General features: G+C 53.4%; 2 protein-coding genes across 7 annotated transcripts in view; one reads left to right on the forward strand and one right to left on the reverse strand.

Annotated features, from left to right (window-relative positions):
• Nucleotides 1-18,333, forward strand: part of cib1 (calcium and integrin binding 1 (calmyrin)) — a 19,330-nt gene continuing 997 nt past the window's right edge. The window contains exons 1-6 of one of the 3 annotated variants that reach the window (XM_078430025.1): nt 1-43; nt 9,270-9,387; nt 14,095-14,129; nt 15,457-15,556; nt 17,212-17,365; nt 17,840-17,958. In XM_078430025.1, coding sequence (XP_078286151.1) covers nt 9,337-9,387; nt 14,095-14,129; nt 15,457-15,556; nt 17,212-17,365; nt 17,840-17,958 — 459 coding nt within the window. In that variant the 5' untranslated portion in view covers nt 1-43; nt 9,270-9,336. Of the gene's footprint in view, nt 44-123; nt 146-167; nt 189-9,269; nt 9,388-14,094; nt 14,130-15,456; nt 15,557-17,211; nt 17,366-17,839; nt 17,959-18,333 lie in introns of those variants that run through there. The other 2 variants (XM_078430027.1, XM_078430026.1) reach the window with 2 other exon arrangements.
• rccd1 (RCC1 domain containing 1) overlaps nt 15,535-18,333 on the reverse strand; it is an 18,915-nt gene continuing 16,116 nt past the window's right edge. For all 4 annotated transcript variants that reach the window (XM_078430023.1, XM_078430024.1, XM_078430022.1 and 1 more), the window contains one exon: nt 15,535-16,847. The gene's annotated coding sequence lies outside the window, so the exon portion shown is untranslated. The remainder of the gene's footprint in view (nt 16,848-18,333) is intronic.

The raw sequence follows: 18,333 nt of genomic DNA on the forward strand, positions 1-18,333 counted from the left end.
AGCCACTGTCTGCAGCAGCAGCAGCGCCACCGCCGCCTTCCGGGTAAGTTGCGCCCCAACTCCAACTTTCCCAAAAGTTTCCCAGGAACTTTATTCCTTCCCTCCCTCGTCTTCATCCATCCCGGCCGCCTCCACACTCCCCACTGTACGGCAACGGTGCGGGACCCGCGGAGACAACGCGTCTGAGGGTGGGGAGTGGAGAGGGAGAGGGGTGGGGAGTGGAGAGGGAGAGGGAGAGGGGAGGGAGAGGGAGAGGGAGAGGGGTGGGAGAGGGGTGGGGAGGGAGAGGGAGAGGGAGAGGGGGAGGGGGAGGGAGAGGGAGAGGGGTGGGAGAGGGGTGGGGAGGGAGGGAGAGGGAGAGGGAGAGGGGGAGGGGGAGGGAGAGGGGTGGGGAGGGAGAGGGAGAGGGAGAGGGAGAGGGAGAGGGAGAGGGAGAGGGGTGGGGAGGGAGAGGGAGAGGGGTGGGGAGGGAGAGGGAGAGGGAGAGGGGAGGGAGAGGGAGAGGGAGAGGGGTGGGAGAGGGGTGGGGAGGGAGAGGGAGAGGGAGAGGGGGAGGGGGAGGGAGAGGGGTGGGGAGGGAGAGGGAGAGGGAGAGGGAGAGGGAGAGGGAGAGGGAGAGGGAGAGGGAGAGGGAGAGGGAGAGGGAGAGGGAGAGGGAGAGGGAGAGGGGTGGGGAGGGAGAGGGAGAGGGGTGGGGAGGGAGAGGGAGAGGGAGAGGGAGAGGGAGAGGGGTGGGGAGGGAGAGGGAGAGGGAGAGGGAGAGGGAGAGGGGTGGGGAGGGAGAGGGAGAGGGGTGGGGAGGGAGAGGGGTGGGGAGGGAGAGGGAGAGGGAGAGGGAGAGGGAGAGGGGTGGGGAGGGAGAGGGAGAGGGAGAGGGGTGGGGAGGGAGAGGGAGAGGGAGAGGGAGAGGGAGAGGGAGAGGGGTGGGGAGGGAGAGGGAGAGGGAGAGGGGTGGGGAGGGAGAGGGGTGGGGAGGGAGAGGGAGAGGGAGAGGGAGAGGGAGAGGGGTGGGGAGGGAGAGGGAGAGGGGTGGGGAGGGAGAGGGAGAGGGAGAGGGAGAGGGGTGGGGAGGGAGAGGGAGAGGGGTGGGGAGGGAGAGGGGTGGGGAGGGAGAGGGAGAGGGAGAGGGAGAGGGAGAGGGAGAGGGGTGGGGAGGGAGAGGGAGAGGGAGAGGGGTGGGGAGGGAGAGGGAGAGGGGTGGGGAGGGAGAGGGAGAGGGGTGGGGAGGGAGAGGGAGAGGGAGAGGGAGAGGGAGAGGGGAGGGAGAGGGAGAGGGGGAGGGGAGGGAGAGGGAGAGGGGTGGGGAGGGAGAGGGAGAGGGGTGGGAGAGGGGTGGGGAGGGAGAGGGGTGGGGAGGGAGAGGGAGAGGGGTGGGGAGTGTAGGGAGAGGGGTGGGGAGGGAGAGGGGTGGGGAGGGAGTGGGGTGGGGAGGGAGAGGGAGAGGGGTGGGGAGGGAGAGGGGTGGGGAGGGAGAGGGAGAGGGGTGGGGAGTGTAGGGAGAGGGGTGGGGAGTGTAGGGAGAGGGGTGGGGAGTGTAGGGAGAGGGGTGGGGAGGGAGAGGGAGTGGGGTGGGGAGGGAGAGGGAGAGGGGTGGGGAGGGAGAGGGGAGGGAGAGGGGTGGGGAGGGAGAGGGGTGGGGAGGGAGAGGGAGAGGGGTGGGGAGTGTAGGGAGAGGGGTGGGGAGTGGAGGAGAGGGGTGGGGAGGGAGAGGGGAGGGAGAGGGGTGGGTGGGGAGGGAGAGGGGTGGGGAGGGAGAGGAGAGGGGAGGGAGAAGGGTGGGGAGTGGAGGGGGGAGAGGGGAGGGAGAGGGGTGGGGGGGGGAGAGGGAGAGGAGAGGGGTGGGGAGGGAGAGGGGTGGGGAGGGAGAGGGAGAGGGGTGGGGAGTGTAGGGAGAGGGGTGGGGAGGGAGAGGGAGGGGGTGGGGAGGGAGAGGGGTGGGGAGGGAGAGGGGTGGGGAGTGTAGGGAGTGGGGTGGGGAGTGTAGGGAGAGGGGTGGGGAGGGAGAGGGGAGGGAGAGGGGTGGGGAGGGAGAGGGGTGGGGAGGGAGAGGGGAGGGAGAGGGGTGGGGCGTGGAGGGAGAGGGGTGGGGAGGGAGAGGGGTGGGGAGGGAGAGGGAGTGGGGAGGGGAGAGGGGTGGGGAGGGAGAGGGGTGGGGAGGGAGAGGGGTGGGGAGTGTAGGGAGAGGGGTGGGGAGGGAGAGGGGTGGGGAGGGAGAGGGGTGGGGAGGGAGAGGGGTGGGGAGGGAGAGGGGTGGGAAGTGTAGGGAGAGGGGTGGGGAGGGAGAGGGGTGGGGAGGGAGAGGGGTGGGGCGTGGAGGGGTGGGGAGTAGAGGGAGAGGGGTGGGGAGTAGAGGGAGAGGGGTGGGGAGGGAGAGGGGTGGGGAGGGGAGAGGGAAGGGGAGGGGGGGAGAGGGGAGTGGGGAGGGAGAGGGGTGGGGAGGGAGAGGGAGAGGGGTGGGGAGTGTAGGGAGAGGGGTGGGGAGGGAGAGGGGTGGGGAGGGAGAGGGAGAGGGGTGGGGAGTGGAGGGAGAGGGGTGGGGAGGGAGAGGGAGTGGGGTGGGGAGGGAGAGGGAGTGGGTGGGGAGGGAGAGGGGAGGGAGAGGGGTGGGGAGGGAGAGGGGAGGGAGAGGGGTGGGGGGGGAGAGGGGAGGGAGAGGGGTGGGGCGTGGAGGGGTGGGGAGAGGAGTGAGGGATTGGGGGGAGAGGAGAGGGGTGGAAGGGAGAGGGGAGAGGGAAGGGAGAAGGGTAGGGAGTGGAGGGGGTAGAGGGGAGGGAGAGGGGTGGGGGAGAGGGGTCGGGTGGGGTGGGGAGTGGAGAATACAGAATACAGAGCTTTATTTGTCATTCGGTACCAAGGACCGGGAGGAGGAGGAGGAGGAGAGCAGGAGGGGAGAGTGGAGAAAAGGGGCCGGGTGTGGGAAGGACAGAGTGGGAGGCAGTGGAGGGAGGAGGAGGAGGAGAGGGGGGGGAGAGGAGAGGGAGTGAGGAGGCAGAGGGGGGGAGAGGGGGGGGAGAGGAGAGGGGTGGGGAGGGGAGTGGAGGACCGGGAGGGGGGGGGGGGGGAAGGGAGAGAGAAGGAGGGGAGAGTGGAGTGGAGAAAAGGGACCGGGAGTGGGAAGGGTGGAGGGAGGAGAGGGAGAGGGGAGGGGGAGGGGGAGGGTAGAGGGGAGGGAGTGCTGGGGAGAGGAGAGGGAGTGGGGGGGAGAGGAGAGAGTGGGGTGGGGCGTGGAGGAGAGGGGAGTGGAGGGAGAGGGGTCGGGTGGGGAGGGGAGGACCGGGAGGAGGAGGAAGGGAGAGAGAAGGAGGGGAGTGTGGAGAAAAGGGGCCGGGTGATGGAACGACGGAGTGGAGGGAGTAGGAGGAGGGGGGGGGGAGAGGAGAGGGAGTGGGGGGGCAGAGGGGAGGGTGGGAGAGGGTTGAGGGGAGAGGACGGGACTGGGGGAGAGGGAGTGGGGGGTAGAGAGGGTGGGAGTGGGGGGGAGGGAGGGAGGGAGAGGGTTGCGGGGAGGGAAAGAAGGGGAGGGGGAGAGAGTGGTGGGGGAGGGGAGGGGATTGGAGTGAGGGAGAGGAGAGGGGGTGAAGAGGGAATGGGGAGGAGAGAGAGGGAGGGGGAGTGGCTGGTTCTGGTTGGGGGGGAGAGAAGGTTCATGGGCAAGGAGTGGGGGAAAGGGACATGGTTGTGGGGGGGTAGTGACGGGGCATGAAGCAGCTGGGACCAGGGGAGAGGAGGGGGGGGGGACACACATAACTGGGAGGGTTTGGTGATTCAGAAGTGGGGCCAATAGGGTCGGTTAGAACAACGTGTAGGGGGGTGGGGGGCAAAGGGAGCTGTAGTTTGTGTATCGGGGGCCTTGGGGAAGAGGAACGTGGCAAGCCTTGAGTTTAACTCCCAGCAAGGTCCAGGTTTGGAAGGAGAACGATCCATAATTTGTATTTTAATCATTTATTTATGGGATCTGGGCATCAGAAGTTGAGCTGGTGTTTAATGGACCATTAAAGGACCCAAAGTGCTGGAGTAACTCGACAGGTTAGTCATGGATAGATGACCCTTCAGTCTGAAGGAGGGTCTCGACCCGAAACGTCACCCATTCCTTCTCTCCAGAGATGCTGCCTGACCCGCTGAGTTACTCCAGCATATTGCGCCTATCTTCGATTTATACAAGCACCTGCAGTTCCTTCCTACACATGGATAGATGAACCTTCTACAGACTGTGGTCATTGGGTGACACCTGGAAGCAAGGCGGGGGAGGGGTGCAAGTGATAGGTAGTTACAGGTGAGGGGGGTTGATAGGCAGATAGTTAGACAGAGGCCAGAGATGTGTAGACAAAAAGTTTGAAGTTAGGAGAGTATTTCTGTACACTTTCCAGCTCAACAACACTGTTCCCACAGTAGGTGTAGGAAAAAAACTGCAGTTGCCGGTTTCAATCGAAGGTAGACACAAAATGCCGGAGGTTGTTTTCGAAACTATTGATACAGTTTTAATTATAGACAATAGACAATAGGTGCAGGAGGAGGCCATTCGGCCCTTCGAGCCAGCACCGCCATTCAATGTGATCATGGCTGATCATTCTCAATCAGTACCCCGTTCCTGCCTTCTCCCCATACCCCCTCAGTTAGAGTTTAGTAAAATGTTTTATTGTCACGTTCCCAGTGGTGTAAACTCTTCAGTCGGCGAGGAGAGTGTAGACACAAAGTACTGGAGTAACTCTGGGTCAGGCAGCATCTCTGGAGAGAAGGAATGGGTGACGTTTTGGGAGGGGACCCTTCTTCAGACTGAGAGTGAGGGGAGGAGGAGTCTAGAGATATAGACGGGGTCCAGTGTTAAAATAACAGATCGAAGCAGACCATGATAAATTAAATTTACCCGGTGTGGGACAAATAAAGAAATATATATATATATATATATAAGGAAAAGTGGAATGGTTCATTGTAGAATGGAACAGCAGATGCAGGGTATTACAAGAAAAGTCACAGAGTGCTGGAGTAACTCAGACAGAGTAATATGAAGATATTCTGAAGAAGGTTCAATAGACAATAGGTGCAGGAGGAGGCCATTCAGCCCTTCGAGCCAGCACCGCCATTCAATGCGATCATGGCTGATCATTCTCGATCAGTACCCCGTTCCTGCCTTCTCCCCATACCCCCTGACTCCGCTATCCTTAAGAGCTCTATCTAGCTCTCTCTTGAATGCATTCAGAGAATTGGCCTCCACTGCCTTCTGAGGCAGAGAATTCCACAGATTCACAACTCTCTGACTGAAAACGTTTTTCCTCATCTCCGTTCTAAATGGCCTACCCCTTATTCTTAAACTGTGGCCCCTGGTTCTGGACTCCCCCAACATTGGGAACATGGTTCCTGCCTCTAACGTGTCCAACCCATTAATAATCTTATACGTTTCGATAAGATCTCCTCTCATCCTTCTAAATTCCAGTGTATACAAGCTTAGTCGCTCCAGTCTTTCAACATATGACAGTCCCGCCATTCCGGGAATTAACCTAGTAAACCTACGCTGCACGCCCTCAATAGCAAGAATATCCTTCCTCATAATTTGGAGACCAAAACTGCACGCAGTACTGTGCAATCCCAAGGTTCCTGCATTAGCAGGGCCCTGGGGAGAGAGCTGGGAAATGGGAGAAATCTGGAGATCCATAGTGTGCCAGCATGGGCCCGATGGGCTGAATGGCCTTGCTATGGCTGTAAATCTCCACTCCTTCTGTCAAAGTCGATGGACGGTTGATCCTGTGGGATGCAGGGACGGGGTCACGGGTGAAGCAGATTCTGTCCGGGAATTGTGGCTGATTTCCCCTCCGTCCTGGTCTCCAGACTCTGAGGGGCAGAAGCTCGGCTGAGAACGGCCGGTGCCAGGGTCCGGTTACTGTCTCGGGAGGACGTGGCAGTGGAAACATTCCCATTATGTTGCTTTCTATGTAACAAGATGCCAAACTATCATTGATCGGATTAATAATACAGGAGGATGTGTGTAGCGGAATCAGTAGTCGTCTTACCCCGACTCCAGCCCACAGCTTCCAGATTATGTTCTCATATCAACCGGCAGGATTTTGGGTGTGTGTTGGTCTGTCTGTCTAAGGGGGTGGTGTGGGTGTGTCTTTGCCTATGAGTGTTGTGTGTGTACAGCAGGCAGTGAAGAAAGCCAATGGAATGTTGGCCTTCGTAACAAGAGGAGTTGAGTATAGGAGCAAAGAGGTCCTTCTACAGTTGTACCGGGCCCTGGTGAGACCGCACCTGGAGTACTGTGTGCAGTTTTGGTCTCCAAATTTGAGGAAGGATATTCTTGCTATGGAGGGCGTGCAGCGTAGGTTCACTAGGTTAATTCCAGGAATGGCGGGACTGTCGTATGTTGAAAGGCTGGAGCGATTGGGCTTGTATACACTGGAATTTAGAAGGATGAGGGGGGATCTTATTGAAACATATAAGATAATTAGGGGATTGGACACATTAGAGGCAGGAAACATGTTCCCAATGTTGGGGGAGTCCAGAACAAGGGGCCACAGTTTAAGAATAAGGGGTAGGCCATTTAGAACGGAGATGAGGAAGAACTTTTTCAGTCAGAGAGTGGTGAAGGTGTGGAATTCTCTGCCTCAGAAGGCAGTGGAGGCCAGTTCGTTGGATGCTTTCAAGAGAGAGCTGGATAGAGCTCTTAAGGATAGCGGAGTGAGGGGGTATGGGGAGAAGGCAGGAACGGGGTACTGATTGAGAGTGATCAGCCATGATCACATTGAATGGCGGTGCTGGCTCGAAGGGCTGAATGGCCTACTCCTGCACCTATTGTCTATTGTCTAATGTACCTTTGGAGGGGGAGTGCCAGTGTGGAGAGGTGTGTGCGTGCGTGTCTGTGTTTGGGAGGGTGTGTGTGTTGGTCTGTCTGTCTGTCTGTCTGTCTGTCTAAGGGGGGTGTGGGTGTAGGTGTGACTGCCTGTGAGGTTTGTGTGTCTTTGGAGGGGGAGTGTGTGTGGGGAGGGGTGTGTGTACATGCGTGTCTGTTTGGAAGGGTGTGTGTGGAGGTGTTTGGAGGGAAATGTGTGTGTGTTTTTCGACAGAAGTGTGTGTGAAGGCGTGTGTGGAGGTGTGTATCTATCTGTGTGTGTGGAGGTATGTGTGTGTGAAGGCGTGTTTGTGTGTGTGTGTGGTGTGTATCTATCTGTGTGTGTGTGTGGTGTCTGTATCTATCTGTGTGTGTGTGTGGTGTGTCTATTTGTGTGTGTGGAGGCGTGTGACTATATCTCTGTGTGTGACAATAGACAATAGGTGCAGGAGGAGGCCATTCGGCCTTCGAGCCAGCACCACCATTCAATGTGATCATGGCTGATCATTCTCAATCAGTACCCCGTTCCTGCCTTCTCCCCATGTGTGTGGTGTATGTCTATATCTATCTGTGTGTGTGTGTGGAGGCGTGTGTCTGTATATCTGTGTGTGTGTAGGTGTGTGTGTGTGTGTGGAGGTGTGTGTGTGTGTGTGGAGGTGTGTGTGTGTGTGGAGGTGTGTGTGTGTGGAGGTGTGTGTGGAGGTGTGTGTGGAGGTGTGTGTGTGTGTGGAGGTGTGTGTGTGTGTGGAGGTGTGTGTGGAGGTGTGTGTGTGTGGAGGTGTGTGTGTGTGTGTGGAGGTGTGTGTGTGTGTGGAGGTGTGTGTGTGTGTGGAGGTGTGTGTGTGTGGAGGTGTGTGTGGAGGTGTGTGTGGAGGTGTGTGTGTGTGTGGAGGTGTGTGTGTGTGGAGGTGTGTGTGTGGAGGTGTGTGTGTGTGGAGGTGTGTGTGTGTGGAGGTGTGTGTGTGTGGAGGTGTGTGTGTGTGGAGGTGTGTGTGTGTGGAGGTGTGTGTGTGTGGAGGTGTGTGTGTGTGGAGGTGTGTGTGTGTGTGGAGGTGTGTGTGTGGAGGTGTGTGTGTGTGGAGGTGTGTGTGTGTGGAGGTGTGTGTGTGTGGAGGTGTGTGTGTGTGGAGGTGTGTGTGTGTGGAGGTGTGTGTGTGTGGAGGCGTGTGGAGGCGTGTGTGTGTGTGGAGGTGTGTGTGTGTGTGGAGGTGTGTGTGTGTGGAGGTGTGTGTGTGTGTGGAGGTGTGTGTGTGTGTGGAGGTGTGTGTGTGTGGAGGTGTGTGTGTGTGGAGGCGTGTGGAGGTGTGTGTGTGTGTGGAGGCGTGTGGAGGTGTCTCCATGTTGGAGATGAACAAACCATGACCTTTTTTTCCAAGACTTCTTAATTTTCAATGTGCCCATGCACAACAGGGGGCGTGTGCGTCATGTGTGTAGCCTCATCCGTGTGAACCATGTGTGTGTAGCCGCATCCGTGTGCATGCAGCCTAGTGCGTGTGCACTGTGTGAAGGGGGGGGGGGATCAGATACAGGGAGTACGTACTGGACCAGCCGTGACTCTGAGTGAGGAGACAACTGGTGTACATGTCCTCCCTACTGTTCCTGCACTGTAGGATTCACTGAGTGCCTCTCCCCTTGTCTCAGGTGTAACTGGAACCTCCTCTCAGCTCTTCACCTGTCCTCAGTTGTAGACGCACCTAGTGTGTGCTCTTACATGAGTTTCCAGAGTCCCCACTAATTCCTTGTAGTGCAGGAGGCTGAGGGGTGATCTTGTAGAGGTGTATAAAATCATGAGGCGAGTAGAAAGAGTCTTTGTCCCAGGGTAGGGGTATCAAGAACTAGAGGACATAGAATTAATGTTGAAGGGGAAAGATTTAATAGTTAACATGAGGGGCGGCTTTTTCACTCAGAGGGTGGTGGATGGATGGAACGAGCTGCCAGAGGAGGTCGTTGAGGCTGGTACAATTGGCAGGCACGGTGGCTCAGCGGTAGAGTTGCTGCCTTACAGCACTGGAGACCCGGGTTCGATCCCGACTACGGGTGCCGTCTGTACGGAGTTTGTACGTTCTCCCCGTTCTCTCCTCTGCGTGGGATTTTTCCGAGATCTTTGGTTTCCTCCCACACTCCAAAGACGTACAGGTAAGTAGGTTAATTGGTTTGGTAAATATAAAAATTGTCCTTCGTGAGTGTAGGATAGTGTTAATGTGCGGGGCTCGCTGGTCGGCGTGGACCCGGTGGGCCTGTTTCCGCGCTGCATCTCTAAACTAAAGGTACATGGATAGGACAGGTTAAGAGGGATTTTGGGCCAAAGCCGGGCAGGTGGGAGTAGCGTAGATGGGGTATCTTGGTTAGCATGGGCAAGTTGGGCCGAAGGGCCTGTTTGCGTGCTGTACGACTCTTTGACTGTGGGTATACCTACTTCATTCACACTGAGCTGTTTTCCTTCCAGCTCCTGGTTCCAGTTGACGAGGCGTGAGGGGGTTGGAGATTGGAGATTGGACTGTGGCCGGGGGGACATGGGGGCATCAGCAAGTCATTTCTCCAAGGAGCAGCTCTCTGAGTATCAGGTAGGGGACGTGGCACTCAGCTCCCGAAAACCTTGACTCAGATGGAACTTTTTAGTTTAGTTAAGAGATACAGCGTGGAGACAGGCCCTTCAGCCCACCGACTCCATGCTGACCCTCTCTCGCTGCTCCCCCCTCTGTGAGTTGTCTGCTCTTTGATCTGTCCTTTTCACACCTTACATGCTCTTTGTACCCTTCCATATCTCCCTCTCCCCGTGACCTGCGTGGGTTTTTCCTGCATGTTCCGGTTTCCTCCCACATTCCAAAGATGTACAGGTTTGTAGGTTAATTGGCTTTGATAGAATTGTAAATTGTCCCTAGTGTGTGCAGGATAGTGTTAGTGTTGTGGGATCACTGGTCGGCACAGAGTCGATGGGCCAAAGGGGCTGTTTCCGCACTGTATCTCTAAACTAAAATCTAAACAGCTGGGAAGAAACTGTCCCTGAATCTGGAGGTGTGCGTTAGGAGAGGGGAGAAGAGGGAGTGGCCAGGGTGCGACTCGTCCTTGATTCCCGGAATGGCGGGACTGTCATATGTTGAAAGACTGGAGCGACTAGGCTTGTATACACTGGAATGTATACAAGGATGTATATAGGATGAGAGGGGATCTTATCGAAACGTATAAGATTATTAAGGGGTTGGACACGTTAGAGGCAGGAAACATGTTCCCAATGTTGGGGGAGTCCAGAACCAGGGGCCACAGTTTAAGAATAAGGGGTAGGCCATTTAGAACTGAGATGAGGAAAAACTTTTTCAGTCAGAGAGTTGTGAATCTGTGGAATTCTCTGCCTCAGAAGGCAGTGGAGGCCAATTCTCTGAATGCATTCAAGAGAGAGCTAGATAGAGTTCTTTAAGGATAGCGGAGTCAGGGGGTATGGGGAGAAGGCAGGAACGGGGTACTGATTGAGAATGATCAGCCATGATCGCATTGAGTGGCGGTGCTGGCTCGAAGGGCCGAATGGCCTACTCCTGCACCTATTGTCTATTGTCTATTGATTATGCTGATGGCCTTGCCGAGGCAGCGTGGGGTGTAAATGTTAACATCATCTAAAGGTCGGCAGCTCCTGGTGATGCCACATTAGTCTCACACTCCCTGCACGAGTCCACCCTGGCTCCAGATGTAACTATATCCCAGCCGAGCCGCACTAATTGACCAAACTCTGGTGCTGGGAATCAGGGTGAGTGCACTTCATCCTCCCCTGGGGAAATATACAGTAACCCCTTGCAAGAACGGGCCTCTGTGACGGGGGTCTCAGCTATAATGAGCCAAGACTCCTGTTGCACCCTCACATCCTCCAGTTACCCAACGAGCTGGCGCCACGAGGCGGGGGTTTCCAGTAGTGGGAGCGGAGAGAGCGTGCGGGGATGAGAGGGAATCTTATCGAAACATATTAAGGGGTTGGACACGTTAGAGGCAGGAAACATGTTCCCAATGTTGGGGGAGTCCAGAACCAACCAGGGGCCACAGTTTAAGAATAAGTGGTAGGCCATTTAGAACGGAGATGAGGAAAAACGTTTTCACTCAGAGAGTTGTGAATCTGTGGAATTCTCTGCCTCAGAACGCAGTGGAGGCCAATTCTCGGAATGCATTCAAGAGAGAGCTAGATAGAGTTCTCGAAGGATAGCGGAGTCAGGGGATATGGGGAGAAGGCAGGAACGGGGTACTGATTGAGAATGATCAGCCATGATCACATTGAATGGCGGTGCTAGCTCGAAGGGTCGAAGGGCCGAATGGCCTCCTCCTGCACCTATTGTCTATTGAGCAGCATGAAGGCGGTGTGAGTACCAGGCCTGTCCCCAGTGTGTGGGGCCGGGATCTCTGCCGCTCGCCGGCCTGTGAATTCCCCCCTCGTTTAACCCTCCCTTGACGCCATGTTTCGTTCCTCCCGGCCTTGGGTTAAACTTTAGCCCCCCCCCCCTCGCTCGGTTCTAGCGGGCAACAAGCAATAAGGACACCATTCCCCACCCACCTCCACACCCCGTGGTCCACTTACTGTATGTAAACCTCTCCCCTGCATATAAAATTATGAGAGGCAGATAGGGTAGACAGTCAGAATCTTTTACCCAGAGTGGAAATGTCCCACATTAGCGGATATAGTCATGGAGTGATAGAAACATAGAAAATAGGTGCAGGAGGAGGCCATTTGGCCCTTCGAGCCAGCACCACCATTCATTGTGATCATCCACAATCAGTAACCCGTGTCTGCCTTCTCCCCATATCCCTTGATTCCACTAGCCCCTAGAGCTCTATCTAACTCTTTTAAATTCATCCAGTGATTTGGCCTCCACTGCCCTCTGTGGCAGAGAATTTCACAAATTCACAACTCTCTGGGTGAAAAAGTTTCTTCTCACCTCAGTTTTAAATGGCCTCCCCTTTATTCTTAGACTGTGTGGCCCCTGGTTCTGGACTCCCCCAACATTGGGAACATTTTTCCTGCCTCTAGCTTGTCCAGTCCTTTTATAATTTTATACGTCTCTATAAGATCCCCTTTCATCCTTCTAAACTCCAGTGAATACAAGCCTGGTCTTTCCAATCTTTCCTCATATGACAGTCCCTCCATCCCAGGGATTAACCTCGTGAACCTACGCTGCACTGCCTCAATAACAAGGACGTCCTTCCTCAAATTAGGAGACCAAAACTGCACACAATACTCCAGATGTGGTCTCACCAGGGCCCTATACAACTGCAGAAGGGGTTCTTTGCTCCTGTCATCAGCGGCCTTAACGACTACCGTCCGGTAGCTCTCACACCGGTCATCACAAAGTGCTTCGAGAGGCTGGTCCTGCAGCACATCAAAGCCAACCTCCCACCCACCTTCGACCCACACCAGTTTGCCTACAGAGCAAATAGGTCTACAGGGGATGCCATCGCCACTGCTCTTCACACTGCACTGACCCACCTTGAATACCAGGGGAGCTATGTGAGGATGCTTTTCCTAGACTTCAGCTCTGCCTTTAACACAGTCATCCCGAGCAGACTGGTCACCAAACTTTCTGACCTTGGATTTTCCCAAACCATCTGCCAATGGATCAAGGACTTCCTGACCAACCGCCCCCAGACCGTCAAAATAGGCCCTCACCTCTCCTCCACCATTACACTGAGCACCGGCTCACCACAGGGCTGTGTGTTGAGCCCCATCCTTTACTCCCTCTACACTCACGACTGCGCCCCCACCCATCCCACCAACACCATCATCAAGTTCGCGGATGACACGACTGTGGTTGGACTCGTCTCAGGAGGAGATGAGACAGCCTACAGGGATGAAATCCAAAGGTTGGCAGCATGGTGTTCAGTGAACAATCTTGTCCTGAACTCCTCCAAAACAAAGGAACTTATAATAGACTACAGGAAAACCAGTGCAGAACACGACCCACTCTACATCAATGGGGTCTGTGTTGAAAGGGTACCCGCTTTCAGGTTCCTGGGTACGCACATCGCAGAGGATCTTACCTGGTCTACCAACACCATCACCACAGTAAAGAAGGCACAGCAGAGACTCCACTTCCTGAGGATCCTCAGGAAGACCAACCTGCAGGAGAAGCTCATGATGTCCTTCTATCGCTGCTCCATTGAGAGTGTGCTGGCATACTGTATAACCACATGGTATGCCAGCTGCTCAGAAAAGGACAGGAAGGCCCTTCAGAGGGTCATCACGATGGCCCAGAAGATCATCGGCTGCTCACTGCCCTCCCTGGAGCACCTGTTCAGCCTGTGCTGCCTCAGTAGAGCAGGCAAAATAATAAAAGACCCATCCCACCCCGGCCACCGTCTGTTTGTTCTTCTGCCCTCTGGTCGACGTTTCAGGTCGATCAAATCCCGAACAGACTTAAGAACAGTTTTTACCCCAGGGCCATACGAGAACTGAACACTACTTTCTGCACTAGGTCACACTGTTAAAACTTTTGTATTTAATATATTTGTGTTTATTTGTTTTGCATTTATTGCATATATGTTTTTACGCACCGTCAGGATTGCTATTTTTAATTTCGTTGTACTCGTTGCAACGACAATAAATGAATATTATTATATTATTATTATATACTCAAATCCTCTTGTTATGAAGGCCAACATGTCATTAGCTTTCCTCACTGCCTGCTGTGGAAACAGGTCCTTCGGCCCAACTTGCCCACACCGGACAACATGTTCCAGCTACACTAGTCCCACCTGCCTGCATTTGGTCCATATCCCTCCAAACCTGTCCTATCCATGTACCTGTCTGTTTCTTAAGCAGTTTATAGTTATATAAGGCGAGAGGGGAATTTTAATGAAGATGTGAGGGGCAAGTTTTTTTGGGGCCTTGGAACGCATTGCCAGAGGTGGTGGTGGTGGCAGATACGATGGTGGTGAGTATGTGACTCTGGATAGGCACGTGGAAAGTGCAGGGAATAGAGGGATAGGGATCATTTATGGGCAGATGTTATCAGTTTAACATGGTGTCTTGTTCAGCACTGACCTTGTGGGCCAAAGGGCCTGTGCTCTGAGCTCAGAGCTCTCCTGAGATTTTACTAACTCCTGAGTAAAAGTTACTCCAGCCATTTGTGTATGTCTTCGGTTTAAACCAGCGTCTGCAGTTCCTTCCTCTACACACACACACACACAGCATCCATCTTTGGTCAATGGTTGGGTCACATAAGAGTCTGACTTGTCACAGTGCCTTTGTTTCAGTCACAGTCCCTCGTGTCAGTCTAACGTTTGTCCTTTTGTTTCAGGAGCTGACGTTTTTAACAAAGCAAGATATTCTGCAGTAAGTTGGGATTTTTATCTTTGAAGCAGGGTGGGGTTTGACACAGCCAGCAGCAGCTGCTGATGTGACGGACTGTGCTGCTGTGTCTATGGTACAGGGTGGTGATCACTCCACCCACAGCACCAGTGATCTAACCCCTCAGCCACGATGACTGAGGAGGAAGGTTGACACAAAATGCTGGAGTAACCCAGCGGGACAGGCAGCATCTCAGGAGAGAAGGAATGGGTCGAGACCCTTCTTCAGACTGAGTGAGGTGAATGCAGGAGGGTGTCAACGATGCACTGCGTTACTCTCATGGCATGCAGGCTAAAAATCACCCTGGCCTCTTGGCCAGTTTAGTGTAAGGTGAGGGAGAAAAGATGTGATAGGAATTTGAGGGGTAACGTTTTCACACAAAGGGTGGTGGGTGTATGGAACGAGCTGCCAGAGGAGGTAGTTGAGGCAGGGACCATCCCAACATTTAAGAAACAGTTAGACAGGTACATGGATAGAACAGATTTGGAGGGATATGGACCAAACGCAGGCAGGTGGGACTAGTGTAGCTGGGACATGTTGGCCGTTGGGCCTGTTTCCACGCTGTATCACTCTATGACTCTCTAGTTTATTGTCACGTGTACAATGAAAAACCTTTTTGTTGCGAGCCAGCCAGTCAGTGGAAACTATACATGATTACAATGGACACATCCACCGTACAGGATGAAGAGAATAATATTTAGTGCAAGATTAAGTCTGATTAAAGATAGTCTGAGGGTCTCCAACGAGGTAGATGGTAGCTCAGGACCACTCTCTAGTTGTTAATAAGATGGTACAGTTGCCTGATAACAGCTACTTACACAGAGAACATGATATCTTCATAGTGAGAGACATGTCAGATGTCAAATCAAGTTTAATGTCACAAGCACTGATGTGGAGGTTGAGTGGAAATCCTGCCTTCATTTTGCTCGTGGCAGCAGCATCGCAAGTGCATAGACTCAACACCCACAGAAGATCAATCTTACGTAAATTATGCATAAATCATACGCAAAATGTTGCAAGACAGCAAATGGAAAAAGATTGTTATTGTGCAAAAAGACACGATTACACGGCAGACTGCGTTATGGGAGTTGTGGAGCAGCAGCATTGATGAGAGGGGAGGGAGGGAGGGGGATTTCTGTTCAAGTCAATGACAGGATATTGAATCTATTCATTGGATGGGGAGGAACTACTTGTGTAAAAAATGTATCTCATCAATTAGTGAATTTAGAATAAACTAGAAATATGCATAGCTTCGTACGATGTTCCGAAGATATTTAAAATATTAATATCCATCAATTCCTTTTATCCAAAGTGCTTACCGACTCTTCAAACAGATGCTGTCCAATGATCTGGCTGATGTTCAACACACAAGAGTTCCAAAGAGGACTATCTGTGAGCTGCCGGAGTTAAAGGTACGAGATTGCTTGGGTGGAGGTGACGGATTGCAGCCACGTTCAAAGGTCGGGCTGTGAGTTATTCTTGCTCAATTAGTAGTGGGTAGAACTTTGAGAGAGTTATGGGGTGGCACGGTGGCGCAGCAGTAGAGTTGCTGCTTTACAGCGCCAGACACCCGGGTTCGATCCTGACTATGGGCGCTTGTCTGTCTGCCCTCCCTGTTACTGCATGGATTTTCTCCAGGAGCTGTTTTTCTCCCCGCTCCATAGACTTACAGGTTTGTAGGCTAATCGGCTTTGGTAAGTTGTAAAATTGTGTGTGTAGGATAGTTCTTGTGTGTGGGAGACACTTGGTGGGCCGAAGGGCCTGTTTCCGTGCTGTTTCTCTATAGTAGCAGTGTTATGAAAGGTTTGTTGCTTAATAGGCTTGGTATAAATGTAAATTGTGTGGGGATCGCTGGTCAGCACGGACTCGTTTAGATTTAGCTCTTAAGAGCATCAAGGGATATGGGGAAAAAGCCGAACGGGGTACTGATTTTGGATGATCGGCCATGATGATATTGAATGGCTGGCTCGAAGGGCCTATTCCTGCACCTGTTTTCTACGTTTCCACGCTGTATTTCTAAACTAAACTCTTCAGCATCAAGCTGGCTCAATGCTGTAAAACGAACCTTTGACCAGAGGAACCTGTAAGTGTGAGATACTGCTGGGGACTTTTGCTACTTGTGCTCTGTGAGGCTTGCTTGGTGGGTGAGAGCAGTTTGTGATCATCAACCAGGTGAAGCTCGTCTCCAGTGGTACTTTGCCGTGAACATAGTTTGTGAGTTTATTGATGCTTACAATTCAGTAACATCTTATTATACATAAGCAACAATCATACCCAAGTCCAAGAGTGTAAGAATGGTAGATTACTCTGTGGCAGTACATAAGGGTCACCATCTTTCCCTGCCATCTTGTAGTCTGCAAAGCCCGTTGTCCTGGCGGCAGAGTGGGAGGGGTTGGCCGGGCCTGGCGATGATGATGATGTTGGTGTCCTCCACTGCCGAATGTTTGGAGAGTGGGCTCACACAGAGATGATGATATCTGACAAGATTGTCCCTGGCTGTCAAGCCTTGCAGAAGCATCAACAATTGCCACTCTTTGTTGAGATTACCACGTGAATCGTAGAGTCGTACAGCATGGAAACAGGCCATTCAGCCCACTACATCCGTGCTGGCCAATGGGCACCCACCATATTCATCCCATCTTGGGCCATAGACTTCTATGTCTAGACGGTTCAAACGCTCGACCTGACACGTCTAATAATGGTCTGTATGGTAAGGAGGAACAAAGAAAGGTTTTAAGTTGTAGATGCTGGTTTACAAAAGAAAGACACAGTGCTGGAGTAACTCAATGGGTCAGGCTGCCCCACCAGCCTGTATAAACACTGCTGTAATTTCTACATGATAAAACCAAAATGTATAAAAATACCCTTTATTAAATCTGACAATGTGCTCTTTAACCACTAGTGATTTTTTTTAATTACAAATCTCAAATTGTGGAGTACAGAGACAAATAAATAAATGATGGGTCTTTGTCCCAAACATTATGGAGGGCACTGTAGATAGGTGATGTTTCGGGTCGGGCCCCTCTTTAGACCTGATTTGTTTCTAAATAATGTTCTCTGATTCTAGGCTAATCCTTTCCGGGAGAGAATCTGCCTTGTGTTTTCCACAGCGTTTGACAGGGATGGCAGCTGGTCCTTTGAGGACTTCTTGGACATGCTCAGTGCGTTTAGTGAATCTGCAACTCCCGAGATCAAGTCTCACTATGCTTTTCGGATCTTTGGTGAGTTTGATTTTCTCCCGGGTCCCCTGCAATCGATACCATTGCCAGTATTCAACTAAATGGTTCTTGGAGCTCAGGCAGATGTGTGTTAGTGTGTGTCTCTGGGGCACTGCAAACAGACCTTGCTGTCCCACCAGCCTGCGGTTCAGCGTTGCTCCCACCCAGAAAAGAACATTTCAAATTCCTTAATCTTGTACGTAGAGACCAGTGGAATGTATGAAGTAGTTGACCTCAACGGGAAAAGCAATGAGCCCACTTAGGATGGAGATGTGGAGTAATGTCTTCTCCTTTCCCCTCCCCCCCCAAGAGAACGGTGGAGGCAGAATCCCCAGCGTGGATAAAACACGGTGAACTACGAGGGTGGGGAGGTGGTGCTGATGCTGTGATCTCTTTGAAGGACAGAGTGGCTTCATGTTCCTAATGTGCAGTAAATATCTGTACTGTTCTAAAGCATTTCTGCTTTCATGGTGACAGATTTTGATGATGACGGGACGTTGGACAGAGAGGATCTGAAGAAGCTGGTGAACTGTCTGACGGGGGAGACAGCCGACACCCAGCTGAGTGAGGCGGAGATGCACCAGCTGATCAACAACGTATGGCCCACTGGGCGCCGGCATGTTCAGCCTCGCCATCGTGCTGCCCACAACATAACTGTCACTGGTCTCGTTGCAACGCCCCTGTCATGCCTTCATTTCCCCCAGACTCCACCATTGTGGGTAGGGCTGTAGATGCCCTGGTTGGGTTGCTCCTGGCCAAGCTGGCCATCTGCGAGTCATGGCGCCAGGCGGAAGAGGGCTGTGCCCGTGCCGGCTGCCTGCCCCTGGGTGGTTTTAGAGGGGGGCCACAGGCAGCCGGGGGGGTTTCCAGGCCGCTGGGTATGGAATGCATCCTTCATGAGGATGGCGTTCTAGTTGTTTAAGTGTATTTGACATGGAAGAATGTTTCGATAATTGGGTGGTATTGTATAT

The sequence above is a fragment of the Rhinoraja longicauda genome, chromosome 38, assembly GCF_053455715.1.
Source record: "Rhinoraja longicauda isolate Sanriku21f chromosome 38, sRhiLon1.1, whole genome shotgun sequence".
In the NCBI taxonomy this organism is placed as follows: Eukaryota; Metazoa; Chordata; class Chondrichthyes; order Rajiformes; family Arhynchobatidae; genus Rhinoraja; species Rhinoraja longicauda.